The 24579-nt window shown below is 50.9% G+C and overlaps 1 protein-coding gene across 13 annotated transcripts in view; it reads right to left on the bottom strand.

The window, feature by feature from the left end:
• AACS (acetoacetyl-CoA synthetase) overlaps window positions 1-24579 on the bottom strand; it is an 81663-nt gene that overhangs the window by 21429 nt on the left and 35655 nt on the right. For 10 of the 13 annotated variants that reach the window (XR_013401670.1, XR_013401671.1, XR_013401672.1 and 7 more), the window contains 5 exons: window positions 20750-20864; window positions 20161-20242; window positions 15680-15827; window positions 8166-8246; window positions 3736-3860 (listed from right to left, as the gene is read on the bottom strand). Coding sequence is in view for 7 of the 13 variants with exons in the window: in XM_001103579.5 (XP_001103579.2) it covers window positions 3736-3860; window positions 8166-8246; window positions 15680-15827; window positions 20161-20242; window positions 20750-20864 (551 nt within the window). In the remaining 6 variants the exon portion in view is untranslated. Of the gene's footprint in view, window positions 1-1429; window positions 2610-2828; window positions 3861-8165; window positions 8247-15679; window positions 15828-20160; window positions 20243-20749; window positions 20865-24579 lie in introns of those variants that run through there. The other 3 variants (XR_013401673.1, XR_013401674.1, XM_077955793.1) reach the window with 3 other exon arrangements.

Here is a 24579-nt window from a genome sequence, read left to right as displayed (position 1 = left end):
CAAGTAGCTGGGATTACAGGCCTGCACCACCACACCTGGCTAATTTTTGTATTTTTTGTATTTTTAGTAGAGATGGGGTTTCACCATGTTGGCCAGGCTGGTCTCGAACTCCTGACATCATGATCCGCCCACCTCAGCCTTCCAAAGTGCTGGGATTACAGGCGTGAGCCACCGCGCCCGGCCTACACTGCCCTTTTAATAACATGAACCAGATCCGTGTTCTCATGATTCAGTGTCCACTGCTCTTCCATTCCACTCGGGGAAAAACTCACCCTTCAAGCAGCCCCAAAAGTCCCCGCCCCTCCGACTCTACCCCCGCCCCCCGCCCCGCATCAACCCTTCACACTCGGGCCACAGCAGGCCCCTTCCAGCTTCCACAACACGTGGATCTTAGGCCCACCTCCTGGTGGTTCCCTCTGCCGGAAGCACACGTCCCCACTTGTGCAAAAGTAGTTCCTGAACCTTCCAGCCTCAGCCCAAATGTCAAGACCTCTTGAGGACTCCCTGACCCCAGGTCTCTGACGGCACTCCTCAGAGCCCGAGGTTGGCCTCTCTTTTCCTTACCTTCCCCCTCCCAGTACCAGCCCCATGAGGACAGAGCGTGCTGGCCCCTGGTCGCTGCTGTGTAGCTCCCAGGACCCAGCAGGGAGCTTGGCTCACAGCACGCAGTCCAGCACACACTGGGTGTAGATCCTGGCAAAGTGCCGTCCAACCCATGCACTTCCTTAGAAGGACAAGCCTGCTCACCCGCAAGGCCCCTGCCCTCTAGAACCACCTTAGACAATGGCCCCATTCAGAGACAGGCAAAACCGGGCAACCCAGACAACGTCCACGCCTGCCCCGCTACTAGCAAACTGGACAGAGTCCCCAGGGTTCTGGCCCTAATTCCATCCAGAATAGTCCCCTCACTGGAACCCAGAAACACACCCCTGTGAAGAAGAAAATTCACCTTTTAAAATTATCTTGTCTGTGGCTACAAAATAAATGCTCTTTGATCAAAGGTGTCAATAAGGCTGGGAGCTGACATGCCGGTAATCAATAGAGATCTCACCCCACATTTACTAACAGACGTGGGTTTTAAGCAGAGGCACTGAGACAGCACCACGAGGACTGTGCCTGCCCCGCGCACCTCTTGCCACAAAACAGGGTTTGCCGTGACTGCTTTCAACTGCTGCACAGCATTCAGTTTCCAGGAGGTGGACAGAACCGAGCTGAAGTGTCCTTCCCTCCCAGCACCGCTCCCTCTCACTGCTGGTGGCGACCAGTGCAGTGGTTTAAGGCCCGCATCCTTCCAAGAGCCCCTCACCGGCAGCCGCTGCCCAGGTGCCGAGTCACACCTGCCTCGCCAAACTGCACAGGAGGCTCTCCCAGGCAGGGCAAAGGCCACTTCCAGAGGAAGCCCTGTGACAGCATGACCACACCTCAGTCAGCCTCAGTGCTCTGGCCAACCTAGGGCCCGTGATTATGGCACGGAACCAGCCACCATGCTGTGAACACTCGCACATGTACGCGTGCGCACAGGCACATGCACACATACACAAGGCACACGTGCATCCACACGTACAGCAAACATTCACAGCTGCATGCACACACACACCCACCTATACATGCACACACATCCATGCGCTCACTTGCACTCTCACATGTGCACACTCATGCACATATGCGCTCCCACACTCCCTTTCACATGATCACGCTCCATGCACACGCACACACACTTTCACATACACTTGTGCACACACGCAGACTCACACCCATGCATACACAGAGCAGAGTCTCCCTGGGACACTTCATCCCTGGATCTCATTAGCACCGGGCCCCAATGATGTACATTTCCCTCTCCACCCCTCCTCCAGTAACCCCCGACCCAGTGCATGCCTCTCCAACACACCAATAAAAGTTCCTCCACCTGGAGCCTGGCTTGAGGGTAAAAGGGTAAAGATTCTAAAGCCATCTGAAGTTCCCAGGGATTTGATTAACCTTTTGCTGGAAACCATCTCATTAGGAAATAGCCTTCCTCACTAAGATTGTGAGCCAAATGTCAGGATTTAAATATTACCCAGGCCAAGTTATAATTAAAATGTTAATGGCCAAGGATTTAAAAACATGAGTGGCTCCTGTTCGCCCCATGAACAGATTCAGACATGGAGTAATTAGGACACTTCAGAGCATGGTTGTTTCTGGGCCCCTGGAGCTCTGGCGACTTCTATATTCTTATCTCTAGAAACACTGTCATTAGGCCAAGGGTGACCAAGACCACCGTGGCCAGAACACGCTCGCCAGTTGTGATTAATTCATCAGCAAAGTGCTGAAGAGACTGGATCTCCTGATGCCTTCTAATGATGATGATGGGGGTGGGGGGCAGCAGCAGGGACCCCTGCACCTATCCCCATTTGCATAATTCTCAGGCACCAGGAGGGTACCCAGTGTGTCTCTCCTAACTGGCTCCTGCCACTGCTCATGGGATTCCTGTCTACTGTCCAGCCAGGACCACAGGAAAGAAGTGACCACCTCTAGGGGCCCCAGGAAGCACTCAGTGCAGTTATGATGAGGCGACCCTAGAAGACAGGTGGCTGCCAGCCCCCAGGGATGACTAGGGACAAACAGAGCTCTCCTTCTGCCAATGGGCTCAGGAGAAAGGTGGCAGGAAATCCAAACGCAGCCCCCCCAGTCACAGGTTCTGCACCCACCCCTCACGAACTTATCCACACACCTCCCCTGTGCATTCGGCCTTCACCTCACTTCATCTCTGATATGTTTTAGCTGTCCCCACCCAAATCTCATCTTGAACTGTAGCTCCTATAATCCCTTCGTGTCGTAGGAGGGACCTAGTGGGAGGTAATTGAATCATGGTGGCAGGTTTTTCCCGAGCTGCTCTCTCGATAGTGAGTAAGTCTCACGAGATCTGATGGTTTTATAAAGGACAGTTCTCCTGCACATGCTCTCTTGCCTGTTGCCATGTAAGACATGCCTTTGCTCCTCATTCACTTTCCATCATGATTGTGAGGCCTCCCCAGCCACGTGAAACTCTGAGTCCATTCAACCTCTTTTTCTTTATAAATTACCCACTGTCGGGTATTTCTTCATAGCAGTATGAAAATGGATGAATACAATCTCACTCCTGAGTCTGCAGAACCTGTGTGAAACAGGACTCTAAGCGGCCCTCAGTTTTCCTCCTTTTGCTGGGAAATGCCACAACTAGAGAAATAAGATCAATGCACAGCCCAATGACTGCAGCTGACAACACCGTACTGTGTAAGTGCTGGAACTTTGATAAGAGAGTCCATTTCAGGTGCTCTCCTTGCTAAAAACAAAAAGGTAACTGTGTGAGGAGATGCAAATGCGAATTTGCCTGACTGCAGTACTCATTTCACTACGTGTATACACAGCAAAATACCATCCTGCGTGCCTTACGATACATACAATTTCTACTAAAAAGTAATCCTAAAAATAGAAATAGATTCTTAAAAGAAATGAGATTGCACGCTGCCCATAGGATTTTTCTCAGCCCTCACTCTGAAGGGAAGAGCCCTGGCCCTTGGCGTCCCTCCCTTCTTAACAGTTTCACCTTCTGCTTCTGGCACCTCCCACACCCTCCTCTTGGAGAGGGGGCGTCCACAAAGGCAGAGCATTCCGGAGACTGCCCCGAAGGCAGGCAGGACTCTGCATTTGATCCCAAGGAGCCTTCCCAGTGCTGCCTGTCCCTTGCTTTGAGCACAGCATCTTGGTACCTACCCTATCCTGTCAACCAGGTCCCAGAGCACGTTGGGCGTGGGCACCAGCGGGGAGCCATCATACAAGACCATGGCCGCTCCTGTGGCCAGAATGGACACCATCCAGTTCCACATCATCCAGCCGGCCTGCAAAGACAGGAGAGCTGAGGCTTCAGTGGGCGCTAGGCAGCTCCCCCAAGCGCTGCCCGCTCAGCTTCCCATGGCCCTGGGAAAACGCCTAAGATGGAGCCACAGGTTGGCACTAACTGCCCATTTCAAATGCAGGACATTCTGGCCCAGCAACTCCCCATCTAACAATGGACCGCACAGACATAGTCACACATGTGCATGAAGACGCATCACAGAATGTCTGCTGCAGCCTTACTGGTGACAGAGACAAAGCAATGTAGGTGTTATCGACACAAGAAAGGTCACAGGAGGTGCACACTTGCTACTGACACGCCTACACAATCACTGAACCCACATGAGGCGTTCTGAACAGCACCCGGCAGTATGACAGCAGCCATTGTGCAGCCATGAAACAGAATGAGGTCCGGACTGACACGGAACCATCCCCAAGACATTATTCATCCATGATTAATGGTGTCAGGAACCTACCTCCTGCCTGCCACAGCCTAGGGCTGTCCCCAAATCACATGGGCTATAGTGACCCAAAACCAACGTCCCCCGGAAGGCCCACCTACACCTACTTCCCATGCACAAAGGCAGAGGGCACGAGGACACAGCCAAAGGTCTCCATTTAGTTGAGTTGCTTTCTTCCTTTTTTTTTTTTTCCCCAAGACAAGGTCTCACTCTGTCACCTAGGCTGGAGTGCAGTGGCACAATCAGAGCTCACTGCAGCCTCGACCTCCTAAACTCAAGTGATCCTCCTGCCTCAGCCTCCCATGTAGCTAGGACCACAGATGTGAGCCACCACGCCCAGCTAATTTTTTTATTTTTTGTAGATGAGGTCTCACTTTGTTGTCCAGGCAAGTCTTGAACTCCTGGCCTCAAGGGATCCTCCTGCCTCAGCCTCACAAAGTGCTGGGATTACAGGCATGAGCCACTGCGCCTGGCCATTGAGCTGCCTTCTGAACAGGTCTTAATGTACTTGTTCAGTTTCTTTTATTGAGGAACTGTTCACCAAAGAGGAAACCAGTGCCTGGAAGCCCCAAGCAGCATAGCATTCCCGGCCACCTCATTGTACAACAAAGCTGCTAAAAGTTGAGTCCAGGCCTGCTGGCTCACACCTGTAATCCCAGCATTTTGCAGGGCAAGATGGGAAGATCACTTGAGCTCAGGAGGTTGAGACCAGCCTGCGTAACTCAGTGAGACCTGGTCTCTATGGAAAAACAACTTTTTTTTTTTTTTTTTTTTTTGAGACGGAGTCTCACTCTGTCACCGAGGCTGGAGTGCAGTGGCACAGTCTCAGCTCACTGCAATCTCTGCCTCCTGGGTTCAAGCGATCCTCCCACCCCAGCCTCCCAAGTAGCTGGGATTACAGGTGTCCACCACCACACCTGGCTAACTTTTTTGTATTTTTAGTAGAGACAGGGTTTTACCATGTTGGCCAGGCTGGTCCTGAACTCTGACCTCAAGTGATCCACCTACCTCATCCTCCCAAAGTGTTGGGATTACAGGCATGAGCCACCATGCCTGGCCTCTAGAAAAAAAAAAATTTTTTAATTAGCCAGGCATGGTGGAGTACACCTGTGGTCTCAGCTACTTGGAGGCTGAGGTGGGAGGATTACTTGAGCCCAGGAGTTTGAGGCTGCAGTGAGCCATGATCACCACTGCACGCTAGGCTGAGCAACAGAGTGAGACTCTGTCAAAAGAAAAGAAGAAAGGCAAAGGGAAAAAGGGTGACAAAAGGCAAAGGGAAAATGGGAAAGGAAGGGAGGGGTAGGGAGGGGAAGAGAGGGGAAAGAAAGGAAAGGAAGGGTAAGGAAGGGAGGAGAAGGAAGGGAGGGAGGGAGAGTGGGTCACAGTACAGGCTGGGCCCAGGGCTGCAGGACATGAAACAACTGCCACCGAGGCTGCTGTTAGAACCCAGGTGGGGAGGCCAGGTGCAGTGGGGAGGCCAGGCACGGTGGCTCACGCCTGTAAACCCAGCACTTTGGGAGGCCGAGGCGGGCAGATCACGAGGTCAGGAGATCGAGACCATCCTGGCTAACATGGTGAAACCTTGTCTCTACTAAAAATACAAAAAATTAGCTGGGCGTGGTGGTGGGCGCCTGTAGTCCCAGCTACTCAGGAGGCCGAGGCAGGAGAATGGCATGAACCCGGGAGGTGGAGCTTGCAGTGAGCCAAGAACGCACCACTGTACTTGAGCCTGGGCAACAAAGCAAGACTCCGTCTCCAAAAAAAAAAGAACCCAGGTGGGGTCAAGCTGCTCCAAGAAAAATCTAACTGCCTGATTCTTAGTGGGCAGGATCCTTCCAGTAAAAATGAAATGCCTCTGAGAAAACTGCTCCAAATTTTTGAGTTCTTTCCATTGTATCTTTACTCTCAATACAAGACCCTCCCATTTTAAATTGCCGTGTCCCAGGGAAGCAGCTGAATCCTACATCATCGTAGCTGCTGGGAGCTTTCTGCAACTCCTTAAGGACGCTGCACTGATGCTGCTGGCCGAGATTCCTGCTCAGAAATATTTGAGAAAGGATGCGGCACACAAGGGACCATTGGTGGGGGTGGGGCTAGCACCAGTATTCTACCTTAGGGACTGGGAACAGGGGTGGGTTGTAGAGCAAATCCCTGCAGCTGAAAGAAACCTGAATCTTTGTCCCAAGCCCCTTATTAATCCACAGCTGGTCACAGAGAGCCGGGAGGGGCCTCTCAATAGTCACACATCAAAAACACACCCAAGGTCACCACTCCTGAGTCTGTGTGAAATCCCAGGGGTCCATCCCCTGTACCGGTGTATGTGTGAGGTCCCAGGAGTCTGTCCCCCCTCCTCCATCTGTGTGAGGTCCCGGGGGTCTGTCCCCCTCCTCCATCTGTGTGAGGTCCCGGGGGTCTGTCCCCACTCCTCCATCTATGTGAGGTCCCGGGGGTCTGTCCCCACTCCTCCATCTGTGTGAGGTCCCGGGGGTCTGTCCCCACTCCTCCATCTGTGTGAGGTCCCGGGGGTCTGTCCCCACTCCTCCATCTGTGTGAGGTCCCGGGGGTCTGTCCCCCCTCCTCCATCTGTGTGAGGTCCCGGGTGTCTGTCCCCACTCCTCCATCTGTGTGAGGTCCCGGGGGTCTGTCCCTGCTCCTCCATCTGTGTGAGGTCCCGGGGGTCTGTCCCCACTCCTCCATCTGTGTGAGGTCCCGGGGGTCTGACACTCTCCTGCACCTGCGTGAGGTCCCAGGTGTCCGTCCCTGCTCCTGCATCTGTGGGCAGTCCCGGGGAGTCTCTCACAAGGGGTACAGAAGGGCCCTGGGCATCAACCTCGCAGGTCAGGCATGTGCCTGCTGCATTCCACTCGGCATAAAAACTCAGCATGCCAGGGGCGGTGGCTCACGCCTGTAATCCCAGCACTTTGGGAGGCTGGGGCAGGTGAATCATGAGGTCAGGAGTTCGAGACCAGCCTGGTCAACATGGTGAAACCCCATCTCTACTAAAAATACGAAAAATTAGCTGGGCGTGGTGGCACGTGCCTATAGTCCCAGATACTCAAGGCTGAGGCAGAAGAATCCCTTGAACCCAGGAGGCAGAGATTGCAGTGAGCTGAGATCGAGCCACTGCACTCCAGCCTGGGCGACAGAGCTAGACTTCATCTCAAAAACAAACAAAAACAAACAAACAAACTCGGCACAGAAGCACCACTCAGGACCTGTAGCTAGATCATTCTGGAAGCTCTTGATGTTTTCAGTTCTCCTCTGGGGTAAAATACACTTGCTTTAACTTGTCCTAACCTTCTGTCTTTCAGTGCTCAGCAAGGGCAGAAAGTCCTCCAACACCTTGAGTTGAGTTCTGGTTTCATGGCCTGGATTCCACAGCCATGTGAGGTCCCAGTGGTCCCGGGACCTCACATAGATGCAGGAGTGGGGACAGACCCCCGGGACCTCACATAGATGCAGGAGTGGGGACAGACCCCCGGGACCTCACACAGATGGAGGAGGGGGGACAGACTCCTGGGACCTCACACATACACCGGTGCAGGGGACGGACCCCTGGGATCTCACACAGACTCAGGAGTGGTGACCTTGGGTGTGTTTTTGATGTGTGACTGTTGAGACGCCCCTCCCGGCTCTCTGTGACCAGCTGTGGACTCCACGTGGATTCCAAGCTGCTGATTGCAAGCTGTGGAAGAGCAGGCCAACTCGACACCGTGCGCTGGGGGAGCTCTCACCACAGTTCAGCACAGGCCAGCGCCCAGGGAAGCCTTTACCATGTGTCATGGGCTGGTGTCCGGCGAAGTCCCCACTGTGGTATAGCACAGGCCAGCACCTTGGGGAAGCCCTTACCGTGGTGTAGCACAGGAGGATGTCACTGCTGGTCATGTTGCCGTGCAGCAGATGCTCCTTCAGATGCTGGATGAGGGTGCCCTGCAGGGAGACACGAGGAGTGGGTGCTCTCTGTTAGGCGTACAGTACCAGGAACCCGGTACCTGGCCCACGCGCCGCTCAGACGCTGCCAGGAAGAAGCCCCAGCAGATTCCCATTTTCCTTCCTGGGAGAAGCAGACTTGGGAGGCTCCCTGCTCTCCCCTGTGATGAGCCATGCCCCCATATCCCTCTGCCCCGAGAGCTGAGCGTGGCTTGCAGTCTGGAGGGGAAAACCCTGACAATCCTGTCTGCCCTCAAGCTCTCAGTGCCCAGGACATCAAGGGTACCACGGAGGCCCACCAGTTTCAGGCAGAACAGAAGTGACCCTTACTGAGAAGAGAGTCAACGAGCAAAAGACCAGGGCCTAACCCTTGCAGGACAGGTGCTAGCCCAGCCTCATGGGGAACAGGGAACACGGGGGTGAGGGGGATGTGGTGGGGGTGGGGCGCCGGCAACAGAGCAAGACTGTAGCTGGGACTCACGTTCAAGATCGGAGTTCAGGAATGCCTCAGCTGAGCGGACAGCACAAGACCCTGCTTCTGGCTAAAACACCCAAGCAGACCCGCTCCCTCCCACCCACTATACACTATTACCTTCAGTTTTGGTGCTTAATCGGCACTATATTTGCACGGTCCAGTACTCTGAAGCAGATACTATGAAAAGCCGTCCTCTCTCCCTGTCCTATACCCAGCTCTCCCCAGAGGCAGCCAGTCCTAGCAGTTTCCTGTGAATGTCTTTCTTGCTGATGCTAGCACATATTTATTAAGGCCATTTTGTTCATTGTGACCCAGTGTCCCACACTTTGCCTTTTCCACCCAACAGCATACCTGGGACATCTTCCTTGGCATGCCAGGAGCTCCCTCATGTCTGTTTACAACTATATAATCTTCCACTGCCCAGAACACACTTGTTCCAAGCAACTCTGTGTGTCCGGCAGGGGCAGGGAGGAGAGGAAGCTTCCCATCGCCAGGCACAACAAAGACAGCAGAGCCAGCAGCCCCTGCACCCGTCACTCCACACTCCCAGCCTCGGTTTTCCTGTCTTTCCAACAGATCTTGAACAAGATCCTGAGGACAGACGGCATGCTGCCCCTTCAGTGACCACTGCCCTTCAGTCTGGTCCACAGATGTGAGCCTCTGGCTCATGACAAAGGTGCTTCTGGTCGTGGAGGGGCTAGAGGGTTGAAGCAAGGACTTGTATATTAAAACCCAGTCATGAAGGCCCTCATCATACCCAAGGAAAAAGCTTCCAAAAGCCAGTTGCAGGAGACGATCCCTTTAAGAGCTCAACAGGAACAATCCTATCCAACACAGGCTCCCATTCAGGAGCCAAAATTCTTATTCCAGAGTCCATCCCAAACAGGCAACCGCCACCTGGCCCACAAACAGCTACAACTGAAGCCTCCAGAGACTGCCAGGCAGATGAGTAGATGCTGCCTGATACGGTTTGGCTCCACATCCCCATCCAAATCTCATCTTGAATTGTATTTCCATAATTCCCACATGTTGTGGGAGGGACAAAGTGGGAGATAATTGAATCATGGGGGCAGTTTCTCCCATACTATTCTCACAGTAGTGAATCAGTCTCATGAGAGCTGATGGTCTCATAAGGGGAAACCCATTTCATTTGGTTCTCATTCTCTCTCTTTGCCTGCTGCCATCCATGTAAAACGTGACTTGCTCCTCCTCGCCTTCTGCCATGATTGTGAGGGCTCCCCAGCCACGTGGAACTGTTAAGTCCATTAAACCTTTCTTTTGTAAATTGCCCAGTCTCAGTATGTCTTTTTTTTTTAGAGAGTTTTGCTCTGTCACCACGCTGGAGTGTGGCAGTGCAATCTCGGCTCACTGCAAACTCCCAGGTTCAAGCGATTCTCCAGCCTCAGCCTCCCGAGTAGCTGGGACTACAGGCGCACACCACCACACCCAGCTGATTTTTCATTTCCAGTAGAGACGGGGTTTCACCATGTTGGCCAGGCTGGTCTTGATCTCTTGACCTCGTGATCTGCCCACCTTGGCCTCCCAAAGTGCTGGGATTACAAGCGTGAGCCACCGCGCCCGGCCCTCAGTATGTCTTCATCAGCAGCATGAAAACAGACTAATATACTGCCCTTTTCTGCAGTCCCCCGAGACCACCTCCAGGCTCTGGAAGCTGAGCTGCAGGGTGGAGTTTAACAAGAATCCCCAGTGAGGGTCAAGAGACAGCCTCCCCTTCCCTTCCCCAGGCACTCAAAAGCTTCTTAGAAAGTTCCATGACACTCTGTTCTCATGGGCAGTGGGTAGGCAATAATTTGGGGGTGACAAACTTTTCAGGAACTGTCTCCACGAACTAAATCTTTCCACGAATCCACTTAAAGGACAGGGAACTCTGATTCTACGAGCCTGTGGCAAATCCCTCTCCCATTTTCTTTTTCACTTGAAATTAGCATTTAACTCTGCAGCTTCACCCACGTGGTCTGCTGAGAGCACAGCGGAGCTACAAGCCCGCGTTCGTTCAGTGGTTCATTAGCCTCATTCTCTCAGACGGCTCAAAACGAACAATGGGCCCTCCTCCTCTCCCAATAATTTCTCTGTGTGAATCTTAACAAGTTACATCCATCGTTTTTCCCTTAATTCTTAAATATTTATGGTCAAGTCTGAATGCTTTCCCTGAGGGTAAGGCAGCATAAACGGCATGGTTTCCTGGGTCTCAGCGCCAGAGAGTAATTTCATGTAAAGGAAGAGAACCGGGAACCACTTTCTGACACCCTTCATGGACTTAGGAAACACAAACCAACAAACCAGTAAAATAACCCCCACCCCACTAAATCGGGAAGATTATCAGCCCCTGGGACTCTGGCCTGTATTGCCTCACTGTTTTCAAGTTGTGGTCAAGATAACTCTAGAAAACGAGCAAGACGCTTAGTCACTTCTCCAGAGATGCAAGAGCCCAGTGAAGATGGGGTACATATAGTTGTTCCTGATTTTTCCACACTCTAAATATATCAGGCATGATCATTTTATGAGCAAGCTATATTATATCTAATACATTTTATGCCCCTCTTAAAAAAAATGACATGCACTATGCAAAGAGCACTAAAAAGAAAAGTACAGTTACACATTTCCATTTATCCTAAAATGTCTTGTTTGGCCACATATACCTGCCCCCGCCCTTGTCTGCAAGATTTCTAAAAATGCTCATCTCGGTGGCTTATTAACAGACCTGCGCCCAGGTGCACGAGGGCTGCCCTTTCACGGGGAAAATGCGATTCCAACTACACCTCATACTGTGAACACACCCCAGCTGGCTTTCATAAAATCAGATTATTTGAGTGACAGGACAGCTCTCGGCCTACAAAGAGGCAACTCAGTTGAGCCAGTGTAACTGCCAGAAATAAGGCCTTTGCCCCCCACCACTAACATCAGCCCCTTGCTCCCACTCCCGGGTTTCTTGAGAATTAACCTGTGTGGACAGGCTCTTGGACCTTCAGATCTATTTCACAGCCTGCAACAAGACCCTCAGTGAATCCAGATCTAGGTGATGATGAAGCCACATTGACTCCTTTCCACATTCTGATGAAAAGACTCTGTAAAAAGCCTAATAGGGCTTTCAAATGATTCCAGTGTAAATGTTTCCTTTTTACAGAAGGGATTCGAACTGCTTCTAGGTAGAGGGAACATCTGTAAAAGCTAAATGAGCTAGAATAAAGGAACTTGTATATCTCCTTTTCAAATGCCACTGTCTTATCAAGCAAAGGTTTCTCCACTTGGAGAATTCTCTTCTTCTGAGTTTGGGGGGAAAAGTGGTGATCAGAAGGTTTGACCAAGATATGGTGGATTTTTCTCCTCCCTGTGGGCTGAGCCAACTGAAAGGGAAACGGGGAAATGAGCTACGGGGAGAGCTGAAGAGCTGGCCCAGAGGAGAGCTAGAGCAGCGTGAAGGTGAGAGCCACAGCATGGAGCGAGCATCCTGACTCTCACAGACTGCCCCAGGAGAAGTCTGAGTGCAAGGTAAGGATTCAACAAGAAGCTCTCTTATCAAGCCCAGGGGCAGAGGAGGATCAGAGAAAGTAAGACGTGATAGCAGTTACTAGAAAAGAACTACATTCAGCCGGGCGCGGTGGCTCAAGCCTGTAATCCCAGCACTTTGGGAGGCCGAGACGGGTAGATCATGAGGTCAGGAGATCGAGACCATCCTGGCTAACCCGGTGAAACTCCATCTCTACTAAAAAATACAAAAAACTAGCCGGGCGAGGTGGCGGGCGCCTGTAGTCCCAGCTACTCGGGGGGCTGAGGCAGGAGAATGGCGTGAACCCGGGAGGCGGAGCTTGCAGTGAGCTGAGATCCGGCCACTGCACTCCAGCCTGGGCGACAGAGCGAGACTCCGTCTCAAAAAAAAAAAAAAAAAAAAAAAAAAAAAGAAAAGAACTACATTCAACTGGGCACGGTGGCCCACACCTGTAAACCCAGCACTTTGGGAGGCCAAGGAGGGCGGATCACAAGGTCAGGAGTTGGAGACCAGCCTGGCCAACATAGTGAAACCCTCTCTCTACTAAAAATACAAAAAAAAAAAACTTAGCCAGCCATGGTGGTGGGCACCTGTAATCCTAGCTACTCAGGACACTGAGGTAGGAGAATCACTTGAACCCGGGGGCAGAGGTTGCAGTGAGCCAAGATTGTGCCACTTCACTCCAGCCCAGGTGACAATGCTGGGACTCCATCTCAAAAAAAAAAAAAAAAGCAAAGCACCACATTGACCCAGGCATTTCATTTCTGAAGACTGGCCTAATGAAATCACAAAAATGAAATACACTGACGTTGTGTCCCCCCACCCCCCGATAGATGCACGGAGAAGAAAACAATACCCATTTCCAGGGTATTCCCACCAAAGCTGCATAACCTGGACCTAACCACGAGGAGACACCAGTCAGACCCAAAGAGAGCCATTCTGCCAAACCAGGAGCCTGGGCTCTTCGAAAATGTCAGTGTCACGAAAGACGAAGAAGCTCGAGGAACTGTTCCAGACCCAAGGACGTGCAGGAGACCTGACGACTGACGTGCCACCACCTGAGCTGCTAGCACACTACTGGGAAACTGGCGACCTGAGTGTGGACCGTAGATTAGAGGACGGCACTGCACCAACGTCAACCTTCCTGAATTTGATGAGCATGTTACACTTCTGTAAGAGAACGTTTTTGTTCTTGGGAGATACGTGCTGAAATATTAAAGAGTGAAAGATCATTACGGCTCTGACGTACTCCAACTAGTTCAGCAAAAAGCAAACTAACAACATGTGTATATATGCTGAGAGAGAGAAAGAAGGCAAAAGAAGCTGTTAGGACATGTTAAAAATTGATGTTGACATCAGGCACAGTGGCTCATGCCTATAATTCCAGCACTCAAGAGGCCAAGGCGAGAGGATCACTTGAGCACAAGAGTTCATGACCAGCCTGGAGAACATAGCAAGACCCCATCTCCACAAAAATGAAAAAGTAGCATGTGCCTGTAGTTCTATGTACTTGGAAGACTGAGGTGGGAGATTGCTTGGGCCCAGGAGGTAGAGGTTGCAGTGAGCCATGATCACACCACTGCACTACAGTCTGGGCAACAAAGTGAGAAACTGTCTCAAAAAAAAAAAAAATGACATTGAAAATGTTAAAAACAGAATGTTAACAATGGAAGAATCCAGCTGAAGGGTGCCATGGAGCTTACTATTCTTGCAACTTTTCTATAGGTTCTCTAGGTATTTTATTTTTTTCAAAAATAAAAGGTTTGTTTGAGCCTGGTGGCTCACATCTGTAATCCCAGCACTTTCGGAGGCCAAAGCAAGTGGATTACATGAGCCCAGAGGTTTGAGACCAGCCTGGGTAACATGGCAAAACCCGATCTCTACAAAAAAAAAAAAAAAAAAGTAGGGCATAGTGGTACATGCCTATGGTCCCAGCTGCGTGGGAGGCTGGGTGGGGAGGATTGCTTAAGCCCAGGAGGCGAAGGTTGCAGTGAGCCAAGGTCGCACCACTGCACTCCAGCTGGGTGACAGATCAAGACTCCATCTCAAAAAAGTAAATAAACAAATAAATAAAAGGTTAAAAGTCACTAACCTATACGTATAAATTCTATTGCATAGTATTAACATATTATTTCAGGTGCTTTAATAAAGTTAGACTTTTGGCAAAATAAGAAATATTAAAAGCATGTGTCATGGGCTGAACTATGTACCCCCAAAATTCATATATTGAAGCTCTAATCCCCAGTATCTCAGAATATGACTAAATGGGCCTTTAAAAGGTGACGGAATTTAAATGAGGCTGTCAGAGCAGGCCCAGATCCGATCTGACTGGGGTCCTCAAGAGAAGAAGCTTGGACACATACAGGGAGATACCAGGGGTGTCACGTGAAAGACCACATGAGGACACAAGCCAAGGAGCGAGGCCTCAGACAAGAACACCTGTGTTGCACCTTGGTGTTGAAGCCACACGGCCTGTGGTACTTTGTTATGGCAGCTCTAACAGACTCACAGCACAGGTAGGCTCTTTCTCAGTTAATTAGACTCTAATAATAACCTGATAACCTAGTAACCTAGCCTTCTAATAACCTAACCAGTGGCTTTCAAATATTTTACCACAACCCACGGTCAGATGTAAGTTTTACAAGGCCCCCGGCACGTGCACACATCCACTCCACATAATGACAGCTTCACAAAACAACACCCATACCTCTTATGAGCCTATTCTGTGCTAACATTTTATTTTACTTTTATTTTTTGAGACAGGGTCTGGCTCTGTTGCCAGCTGGAGTGCAGTGGCACGATCTCAGCTCATTGCAACCTCTGCCTCCTGGGTTCAGGCAATTGTCCCACTTCGGCCTCTCGAGTAGCTCAGACTACAGGCATGTGCCACCATGTCCAGCCAATTTTTGCATTTTTTAGTAGAAATGGGGTTTTGCCATATTGGCCAGGATGGTCTCAAACTCCTGGGCTCAAAGCAATATGCCCGCCTCAGGTTCTCAAAGTGCTGGGGTTATGGGCGTGGGCCACTGCACCTGGCACTGTGCAAATATTATCTATTCTTGTCTATTCTGATTCGTTCTTTTTAAAATAGGTGGCAGGGCCCACCTACTGAGTTCACAATCCTCCAGCTGGTCTGGACCTGCAGGGTGAATGTAGCTGGTTCAGCCAGCGCACCCCCTGCCCCCAAGGCACACTGCACTGTACAGTGACCTCCAAGCCTGTCACCATGGTGGTAGGTGCCATCCCAGTCCCTGAAGTGGCAGCTCTCCACTGCCCTGGGCCCAGTGCCGGATCTCCGCACAGCACCCCACTTGGAGAGAAGCTGCACGTTGGACTCTCTGGGGATGGGGTGCAGTCTGACAACCCCAACGCTGCCATCATCAGCTGGGAGGCCCTGTTGGAACAAACAGACAACAGGAGGCCCCTGCAGAGCTTTCCCCAGAGACCTACCCCAGCGGAATGCACCATGCATTTGGGTGCGCCCGTGGTGCCCGATGAAAACATGATGAACAGTGGGTGGCTGAAGGGCAGCTGCTCGAACTCCAGCTGCGGGGCCTGCTCGCTGGTGCCGGTGGCAAGAAAGTCGTCCAGAAACACACTGTGGGCCGAAAAGCAGGGAAACACACCATGAACGTCCCAGAATGCTGGACCGGACCCGCTGATTCCACCCATGCACTGCCCTCTGTTTCTACCCCAGAAAAGCCAGGATTCCAGGGGGATGGCCTGATTTGGAAACTTTCTGGGACCAGCAGAGGAAGTGAGATCTCAGAGATTCAAGCTAATTGAAGGAAAACTCATTGATCGAGTAAAGGTTTCAAGTTGCTTAATCAGCACTGCTGACAGGGCCAAGGGCTGTCTTTTAGAGAATCTTTTGTTTTCATAACCACCATGGAGAAGGATCACTTACAATGAACAAGCCATGTGTGTACCAACACTGCTGAAGGAGGCTTTGGAAATGGCCTTGAAGTCTTCTGAGCTCATGTCCCTTGTTTGCTGTTCATCACCTGATTGGCAAATGCTTTGTTTCCAACGATCGACCAAAAGGAAGCACTTACCAAGTGGGTCTGAATTAAGATGCTTCTCCCGTGGGGAGAAGGGAGAGGAGGAGATGCTAGATTAATGAGCCCTTCCTACAGATGTGGCGCCAATTTCCTAAACCACAGCTCCATGACAGAGAACCGCTCAGCAAATACCATGTGCTATTACTAACTTACTAGATCCTGAGGTTTACAATAGCAAGATACAAATATCTGTCCAAGAGCAAATAAAATTCATCCCAGCTATTGACTGTCACCCAGGAAGTGTGCCTGGGCTTACCCCCAAAGCTGACATGCAGCATTGCTGTAGGTGGCCAAGAACCATCAAAGGGGCAACACAAACAGGAGATTTGTTTTCTGCACTAGAAACAGCTGCAGAAGCCACAAGCCATCTTGGGAAAAGGTGGTTTTCTGTTTTGAGATGAGCAGCACCACCCATCTGAACACACTGGCCCTATACTCAAATGACAAATGGAACTGTCTTTCAGGGAAGGAGGTGGGAATCAGTTAAACGCAGCCTGCAACCATTTGCTAGGGATAGTTACTCTGAAATACAAATGCCATACATCCTAAAATGAAGAATTTTGCTGTGCATCCTTAAAAGATAAAGGTTTCTCCTGGGGAAGACATGGTGGTTTAAAAAGGGCATCCAAAGTAATTCAGCTCTAAGCAAGAAACAAACAAAGCCGTCTGCTCCAGCGTGTCAGGAAAACTATTCACTGAGGAACTTTACGGCCAATGAAAACTCCATCCCACCTCTACCTCCTGTAAGAATCCCATTATAAAGTGCCCAAACTAATCAGACACTTCCCATGGAGAAAAGCCTTTTCTTTCAAATGGCCCATAAATCACAGCACACAACGATTACCTTTGTTAAAGCTCTTCTAAGAATGAAAAGCCCACAGGGTGGCTCCCCCGACCCCCGTCAGTTCTCCACAGACGGACACGTACCCTATTCTGCTTTATCTGTGGCATCCACAATCAAAGGACGGACTGCAGTGGGAGTCCAGCCCCTGGGGTGTCAATAGGGGGCTTCTGCATTGTATCGGACTAAATGAAGTGGCTAACACGATTCTGCCGGATGCCCTCATTTTATATCAACTGCTGATGAATATTATTCAGAAAAAAATAAAAGCCGGGCCAACCAGGGGGCTAGTAAACCCTGTCTGGTTTTCCTCCTAGCCTCCGTGCGTCATGGCCTCCATCCATACAGCTGGGGCGCTAAATCCGAGGTTGCATGAAATAAAGCCGGGCTCTGGTACCTGACTGTAATTTATTAAGGTCGGCAGGGTCCCACAGTCCACAGGGACAGACACCTGGGCCTGCCTGTGAAGGATCCGCCCATCCTGACTCAGGTGCTTCAGGGGACAGAGCCCACCGCAGCCACAAAATGACAGGCGGGATCACTCGGAGCTGACTGTGCACGCTTTGCAGAGCAGCGGCTTATTTAATCCTCTCAGCCAGCCTGAGAGGATGGTGCTGACAGAGTGTGGATGTTTGTCCCCACCCTCATCTCATGTTGAAATGTAATCCCCAATCTGCAGGTGAGGCCTGGTGGGAGGCGTCTGCATCATGAGGGTGGATTCCTCGTGAATGGCACGGACTATCTCCTTGGTGATGAGTGGGTTCTCACTGTGAGTTCACAGGAGATCTGGTCATTGAAAAGTGTGTGGCACCCTGCCCCCCGCCCCCCTCCACTCCTGCTTTCCCATGTAAAGTGCCCGCTCCACTTCCCTTCCGCCATGATCACAAGCTCCATATGGCCTCCCCAGAAGCAGATGCCGGCACGATGCCTCTCGCACAGCCTGTAGAACCGTGAGCCAATTAAACCTCTTTTTTTTATAAATTACCCAGTCTCAGGTATTTCTTTATAGCAAGGCAAGAACCATCTCATCTCCATTTTACAGACGGAGACACAAGGCTCAGAGAGATTTCTTGCACAGGGTCACACAGCTGAGAGCTGAGCCTGACAAGTCGGATCTGAAGACCATGGCCCTCACCAACCACCACTTCGCCTGCAGCACCCTTCAGGCTCCGGAATGTGCCCTGCACACACAGCTGTCCCTAGACCCTGCTCATACCTCAAAGCCACCCCCAGATGCCACCTCCCCAGATCCTACAGAGAAAACAACCAGGCCCTGCTGTCAACTCCTGGGCACATCTTGTCCCTCCCACTCCCAGTGGTCACAGCTCATCCTTCCTGCAGGTGGGTCTCACCTCTCCACCTAGACTGCAACTCCTGGAGGACAGGACACATGCTTTGTACCTCCTGGTGCCCCTGGGAACACCCTGACAGATGGTAATAGGCCACGCACCAACTACCACTTGCTGGAACAAAAAGGCCTCCGCCATCTCCTCCTCTCTTCCACCTCTGGTCCCCGTGGCGGGCATGAAGCCACCCTGCCATGTCTACGCAGCCCCTCCTCACCAGGCCTCGAGGAGCCACGTACGAGGTGCCCTCCAGTGGCCCAGACCCAAGGTTCAAGGGAAAGCTTACCCCGTGGGGGCAAATGCCTGAGCTCAGAACCCTCTCCCCTCAACTGTTTCAAGAAAAAATAAAGGAAGATAACTCTAAGAACTTTGGGACAGGCCGGGAGCGGTGGCTCAAGCCTGTAATCCCAGCACTTTGGGAGGCCGAGACGGGCGGATCACGAGGCCAGGAGATCGAGACCATCCTGGCTAACACGGTGAAACCCCGTCTCTACTAAAAATACGAAAAACTAGCCAGGCGAGGTGGCGGGCGCCTGTAGTCCCAGCTACTCGGGAGGCTGAGGCAGGAGAATGACGTAAACCCGGGAGGCGGAGCTTGCAGTGAGCTGAGATCCGGCCACTGCACTCCAGCCCGGGCGACAGAGTGACACTCCGTCTCAAAAAAAAAAAAAAAAAAAAAAAAGAACTTTGGGACAAATTCAACTTTGACTAAACCATAATCCATTTCCTTAATCTCTATTCAAAATTAAGATTCTGGCCGGGCGCGGTGGCTCAAGCCTGTAATCCCAGCACTTTGGGAGGCTGAGACGGGCGGATCACGAGGTCAGGAGATCGAGACCATCCTGGCTAACACGGTGAAACCCCGTCTCTACTAAAAATACAAGAAAATTAGCCGGGCAAGGTGGCGGGCGCCTGTAGTCCCAGCTACTCGGGAGGCTGAGGTAGGAGAATGGCGTGAACCCGGGAGGCGGAGCTTGCAGTGAGCCGAGATGGCGCTACTGCACTCCAGCCTGGGGCACAGAGCGAGACTCCGTCTCAAAAAAAAAAAAAAAAAACACAAAATTAAGATTCTTACAATTCTATTTGGTACACAAAACATGTGGTTTATCTTTTCTAAATGTCAGAAAAGCCAAGGAAGAAAGATGTTATCAGCAACGGGGAACACATGCGTGTCCTAAAGGGTGAAAAATACCTATATCAGTGTTCATGTATGCATAGCCATACATACACATGTACACATGCCTGTGCACCTGTACGCATATGTGCATGTGTAAATGCATATACATGTGTACACATGTAGATATGCATGTGTCCGTGTCATGTGCATTGCATGCACCCACATGTGCACACACATGTACACATGATTTCCAGTGCAGAATTTCTGTGGCCAATCTGGGAAGGTGGGCTTGGCCCCATCAGAGCCCCCTACACGAGGGACACCAGATCGGAAGAGTGAGGGTTCCTGGGACCTCTCTCTTCCGCCACTCATTCACTGTGTGGCCTTGGGGGATTTCCTCTGGGGCCGGCCTCAGGTGCCTCATCTACAAAATGATGCTTTTAACTAAAACTTCCTCCACTTCTAAAATCCTGAGTGACCCCCAGTGGGAGATCCAGGGGCCTACTTCCCCGCGGGGGCTCCAGTGGGTTCCACACGGACCTGTGGGTCAGAATGCGGTACATTACCTGTTGGGAATCTTTGAAAGGTCTATCTTCTCTCTGGAGGACACGTAAGGAATCACTACCACTTTCTTCAAGTCTGGTAGGCCTGGAAGGAGCGGGAGGAGAAAACACAAGGTTACAGGACAAAGATGCTTGGCTGCTGCTTTTTTTTTCCCCCCCACAAAATATAACACCATCGGCCGGGCGCGGTGGCTCAAGCCTGTAATCCCAGCACTTTGGGAGGCCGAGACGGGTGGATCACGAGGTCAGGAGATCGAGACCATCCTGGCTAACACGGTGAAACCCCGTCTCTACTAAAAAATACAAAAAACTAGCCGGGCGAGGTGGCGGGCGCCTGTAGTCCCAGCTACTCGGGAGGCTGAGGCAGAAGAATGCGTAAACCCGGGAGGCGGAGCTTGCAGTGAGCCGAGATCCGGCCACGGCACTCCAGCCCGGGCTACAGAGCAAGACTCCGTCTCAAAAAAAAAAAAATATATATATATATATATAACACCATCTGGGGCAGAGACTACCCAGGCTGACTCCTGGCAGACTCTGATGTGCCGGCACACACACCCGGCCGTGCCGGCTGGGAGCTGGAAGGGCCACACACCTTTAACCACCTGCTGCAGCTTTTCCATGTGGCTGTGCTCTTTGCCGTTATAGACAACGGCCTCCACAGAGAAGATGAGCTTCGGCTGAATTTGAGAAAACCGGTCCAGCACACCCTGAAAGCAGGAGGAGAAAGTCATCATTGATCATCCAAAAGGCAAAACCCAGCAGGTGTGGTGGTGGGTGCCTGTAGTCCCAGCTACTCTGGAGGCTGAGGTGGGAGGATTGCTTGAGCCCAGGAGTTCAAGGTTGGAGTGAGCTACGCTTGCACCACTGCATTCCAGCCTGGGCACAGAGTGAGATCCTGTCTCTAAAACAACAAAATGGCAAAAACCTTCGGTAGCCAATAGGACCACTGCATTTCACAGGCGAGAAAGGGCAACATCATCAGGTTGCATGGCCAGGTCCCTGTGTCCGCAGCACCCGCAGCCAATAAAGAAAGTAGATGAGGCCGGGCGCGCTGGCTCACACCTGTAATCCAAGCACTTTGAGAGGCCGAGGCAGGTGGATCACTTGAGGTCAGGAGTTCAAGACCAGCCTGGCCACTGTGGTGAAACCCCATCTCTACTAAAAATACAAAACTTAGCCAGGCATGGTGGCACACGCCTGTGGCCCCAGCCACTTGGGAGGCTGAGGCAGGAGAATCGCTTGAACCTAGGAGACGGAGGTTGCAGTGAGCCGAGATTGTGCCATTGCACTCCAGCCTGGGAACAGAGTGAGACTCTGGTTTTTTTTAAAAAAAAAAAAAAAAAGGCAGGCACGGTGGCTCACGCCTGTAATCCCAGCACTTTGGGAGGCCAAGGCAGGCGGATCATGAGGTCAGGAGTTTGAGACCAGCCTGACCAACATGGTGAAACCCCATCTCTACTAAAAATACAAAAATTACCCAGGCATGGTGGTGCATGCCTGTAGTCCCAGCTACTCAGGCGGCTAAGGCAGGAGAATCGCTTGAACCCGGGGAGGCAGAGTTTGCAGTGAACTGAGATAGTGCCACTGCACTCCAGCCTGGGCAACAAAGCGAGACTCCATCTCAAAAAAAAAGTTGATCAAAGCACATCTTATATCTGAGAACAACCACCATGCCAAGGAAGGCATCAATATCAAGAAATACCAGAAGTATTTACAGACATATACTGAAATAGGAAGAGTATAGAGTGTGTACTGCACTACCAAAAAGATTCCCCACTTCACAGAAAGAGCCTGTTAGCACAGCTCCACTAGTGTATACAAAAGAAGATTCATCTTCCAAACAGGCAACAACAGCAAAGCAAAGTGGTCCCATATTTTTGTTCTCGGAATCTTCAATTAAAGAGGAACCTGAATCCTCCAAGCAGTGCATTTATGCCAACCAATGGCATAAGCCTACATGTGCACACACTAGTTAACGAGCCCCATCTTCAAAGGCAGGATCGCCACACCCATGTCTCCGGTCTGTACTGCACGTGGCGTCTGCAGTCCAGCCAACGGCACTGCTTTCCTGAAAGACGCGATTCCTCCCATGCAGGCATGGGCTTGTTCCTGGAACTCGTAACATTCACTGATACTCCCTGAGTGTTAGTCCAGATTATTAGTTAGTAACAGATTAAAGCACTCTCAGACAAGGCTTCTATTCACTTCCCTCCTAGCCACCCTCCAGGTTACACTGTGTTAACAGACTGCCATCCACAAACATGGGTAGGCATCGCCCAGATGGCTGCTATTCCCTCACACATGAGCCTGATACAAGCGGTTCAAGACCAACACCTGGGGCTGCCCCCCAGGGCACACACAGTGGCCCCAGAACCTCTGAGTAAGGACTTCACAGGACAGGGCTATCCACCCTGGCTGCCTGGTAGCACCACCTACGGTGGGACTATTAAGTTAATTATGCTCATTAGGATAACTAATTAACGGGTCAGGAGCAGCGGGCATTTGTTTTCAGAGCTGGCCCGTGACTCTTAGCAGGGAAGCAGGGAAGCAGAAGCGCTGACTCTGCGGGAGTCTAAGGGGCAGTGTTGAGGGAGGGAGGCTGGTCCCCAGGGCAGCCAGCGTCAGCCGCACCTGGAGCCCCAGACCTAATGAACTGGAAACTCTGCAGGGGGCCCAGCAATCTCTTCTCACCAGCCGTCCAGATGATCCTGAGGTGGGATAAGATTTGAGAATCTCTGGGCAAAGAGTTCTAGGATTGAGAGTTTATTCAACACTGTCCAGTTTCCCAAACTAGAAGCTGAATTAACACAGAAGAGTAGGGAGTAGAAAGCATTTATTTATTCCATGTGCTAGGTGCCAGGCACCATGCCAGGGAACCAGACAGACATGGTTCCCACTCCCCGGAACATACGATCTATCAGAAACACAACAAGAAAACAATTGCAAATGTTATTGTTTTCCATTTCCAATGTTTTTAGTAAACTACACTCAAAATTAGGTAGCCAGGGAAAGAAAAGGAGAGAAGAAATTAAAACCATAGGAAAAACTAATGATGGACTCGATCAGCAAAATCAAAAATCATTTTTCCAAAACAACCAATAACATAAGCCTCTTAGTAGGCACGGTGGCTCACGCCTGTAATGCCAACACTTTGGGAGACGAGCTTGGCCAGCTACAAAAAATTTTTTTTATTAAATTAGCAGGGCACCTATAATCCCAGCTACGTGGGAGGCTGAGGTGGGAGGACTGCTTGAGCCCAGGAGTTCGAGGCTGCAGTGAACTATGTTCACATTCACTGTACTCCAGCCTGGGCAACAGAGAAAGACTCTGTCTTAAAACAAAATAAAAGTAAGCTTCTTGAAACACAAGATCAAGAAAAAACCTAGTATTTTGGCCGGGCGCAGTGGCTCCTGCCTGTAATCCCAGCACTTTGGGAGGCCAAGGCAGGCAGATCACTTGAGGTCAGGAGTTTGAGACCAGCCTAACTAAAACTGAGAAACTCTGTCTCTACTAAAAATACAAAAATTAGCCAGACACGGTGTCCCATGCCTATAATCCCAGCTACTCGGGAGGCTGAGGCAGGAGAATTGCTTGAGCCTGGGAGGCAGAGGTTGCAGTGAGCTGAGATCACACCACTAACTGCACTCTGGCTTAGATGACAGAGCAGGACTCCATCTCAAACAAAAAAAAAAAAAAAAAAAGGAAACCTAACATTTCCAGTTACCGCTTGCAGAACACTTACTGTGTGTCAGGTGCTGCCCTAAGTGCTGGACCGATACTTGCTCATTTACTGCTCAGACTAACCTTGGACATGGGTGCCCTCATCACCCTCATATTGCAGATGAATAAACGGAAGCATGTGGCCTCTCAAAATTAGAAATCACACTTGACTACAGAAAAGATTCATGAGCCAGAAAACAATATTTAATAGATTTTGAAACCCAGATAGAATGGATGACTTCTCAAGAAAATATAAATTACCAAAATTTATTCAAAAGGCAGCACGACAGCTGAAGTGACAAAGATCTACCTCCTCCAGGGACACCAGGGTGGGCAGCTCTGCAGGCGAGCACCACGTCTCTGTAAGCTACAGCATCCCTTCTGCGTAAGCCATTACAGAAGGCAGAGAAAGACAGGAAATACACAAAAGAGGGAGAGATTACAGACCAATGGTATCGACTACAGCAAGAGGCTAATGGAGGGGGAAATCGCAGGATTATCTTGGAAGCTTCTCATAAAAGGCAACGTGCTTTCCACCCATGCTTTAATCAGCTGGAAACTGAAGGAAACTTCCTCACTGACAATAGGTATCTGGCAGACACCTGATGGCACATATCGCACTTGGTAAAAGATGAGATGTCCAGTGAGAAAAGAACACGCAAGACACCCACCCCTAGCCCACCTGTACCTGTGCCAAACAAC

Source organism: Macaca mulatta, chromosome 11, assembly GCF_049350105.2.
Source record: "Macaca mulatta isolate MMU2019108-1 chromosome 11, T2T-MMU8v2.0, whole genome shotgun sequence".
Taxonomy (NCBI): domain Eukaryota; kingdom Metazoa; phylum Chordata; class Mammalia; order Primates; family Cercopithecidae; genus Macaca; species Macaca mulatta.
Note: the sequence above shows the minus strand (reverse complement) of the source record. Positions and strands in the feature narration are given on the sequence as shown.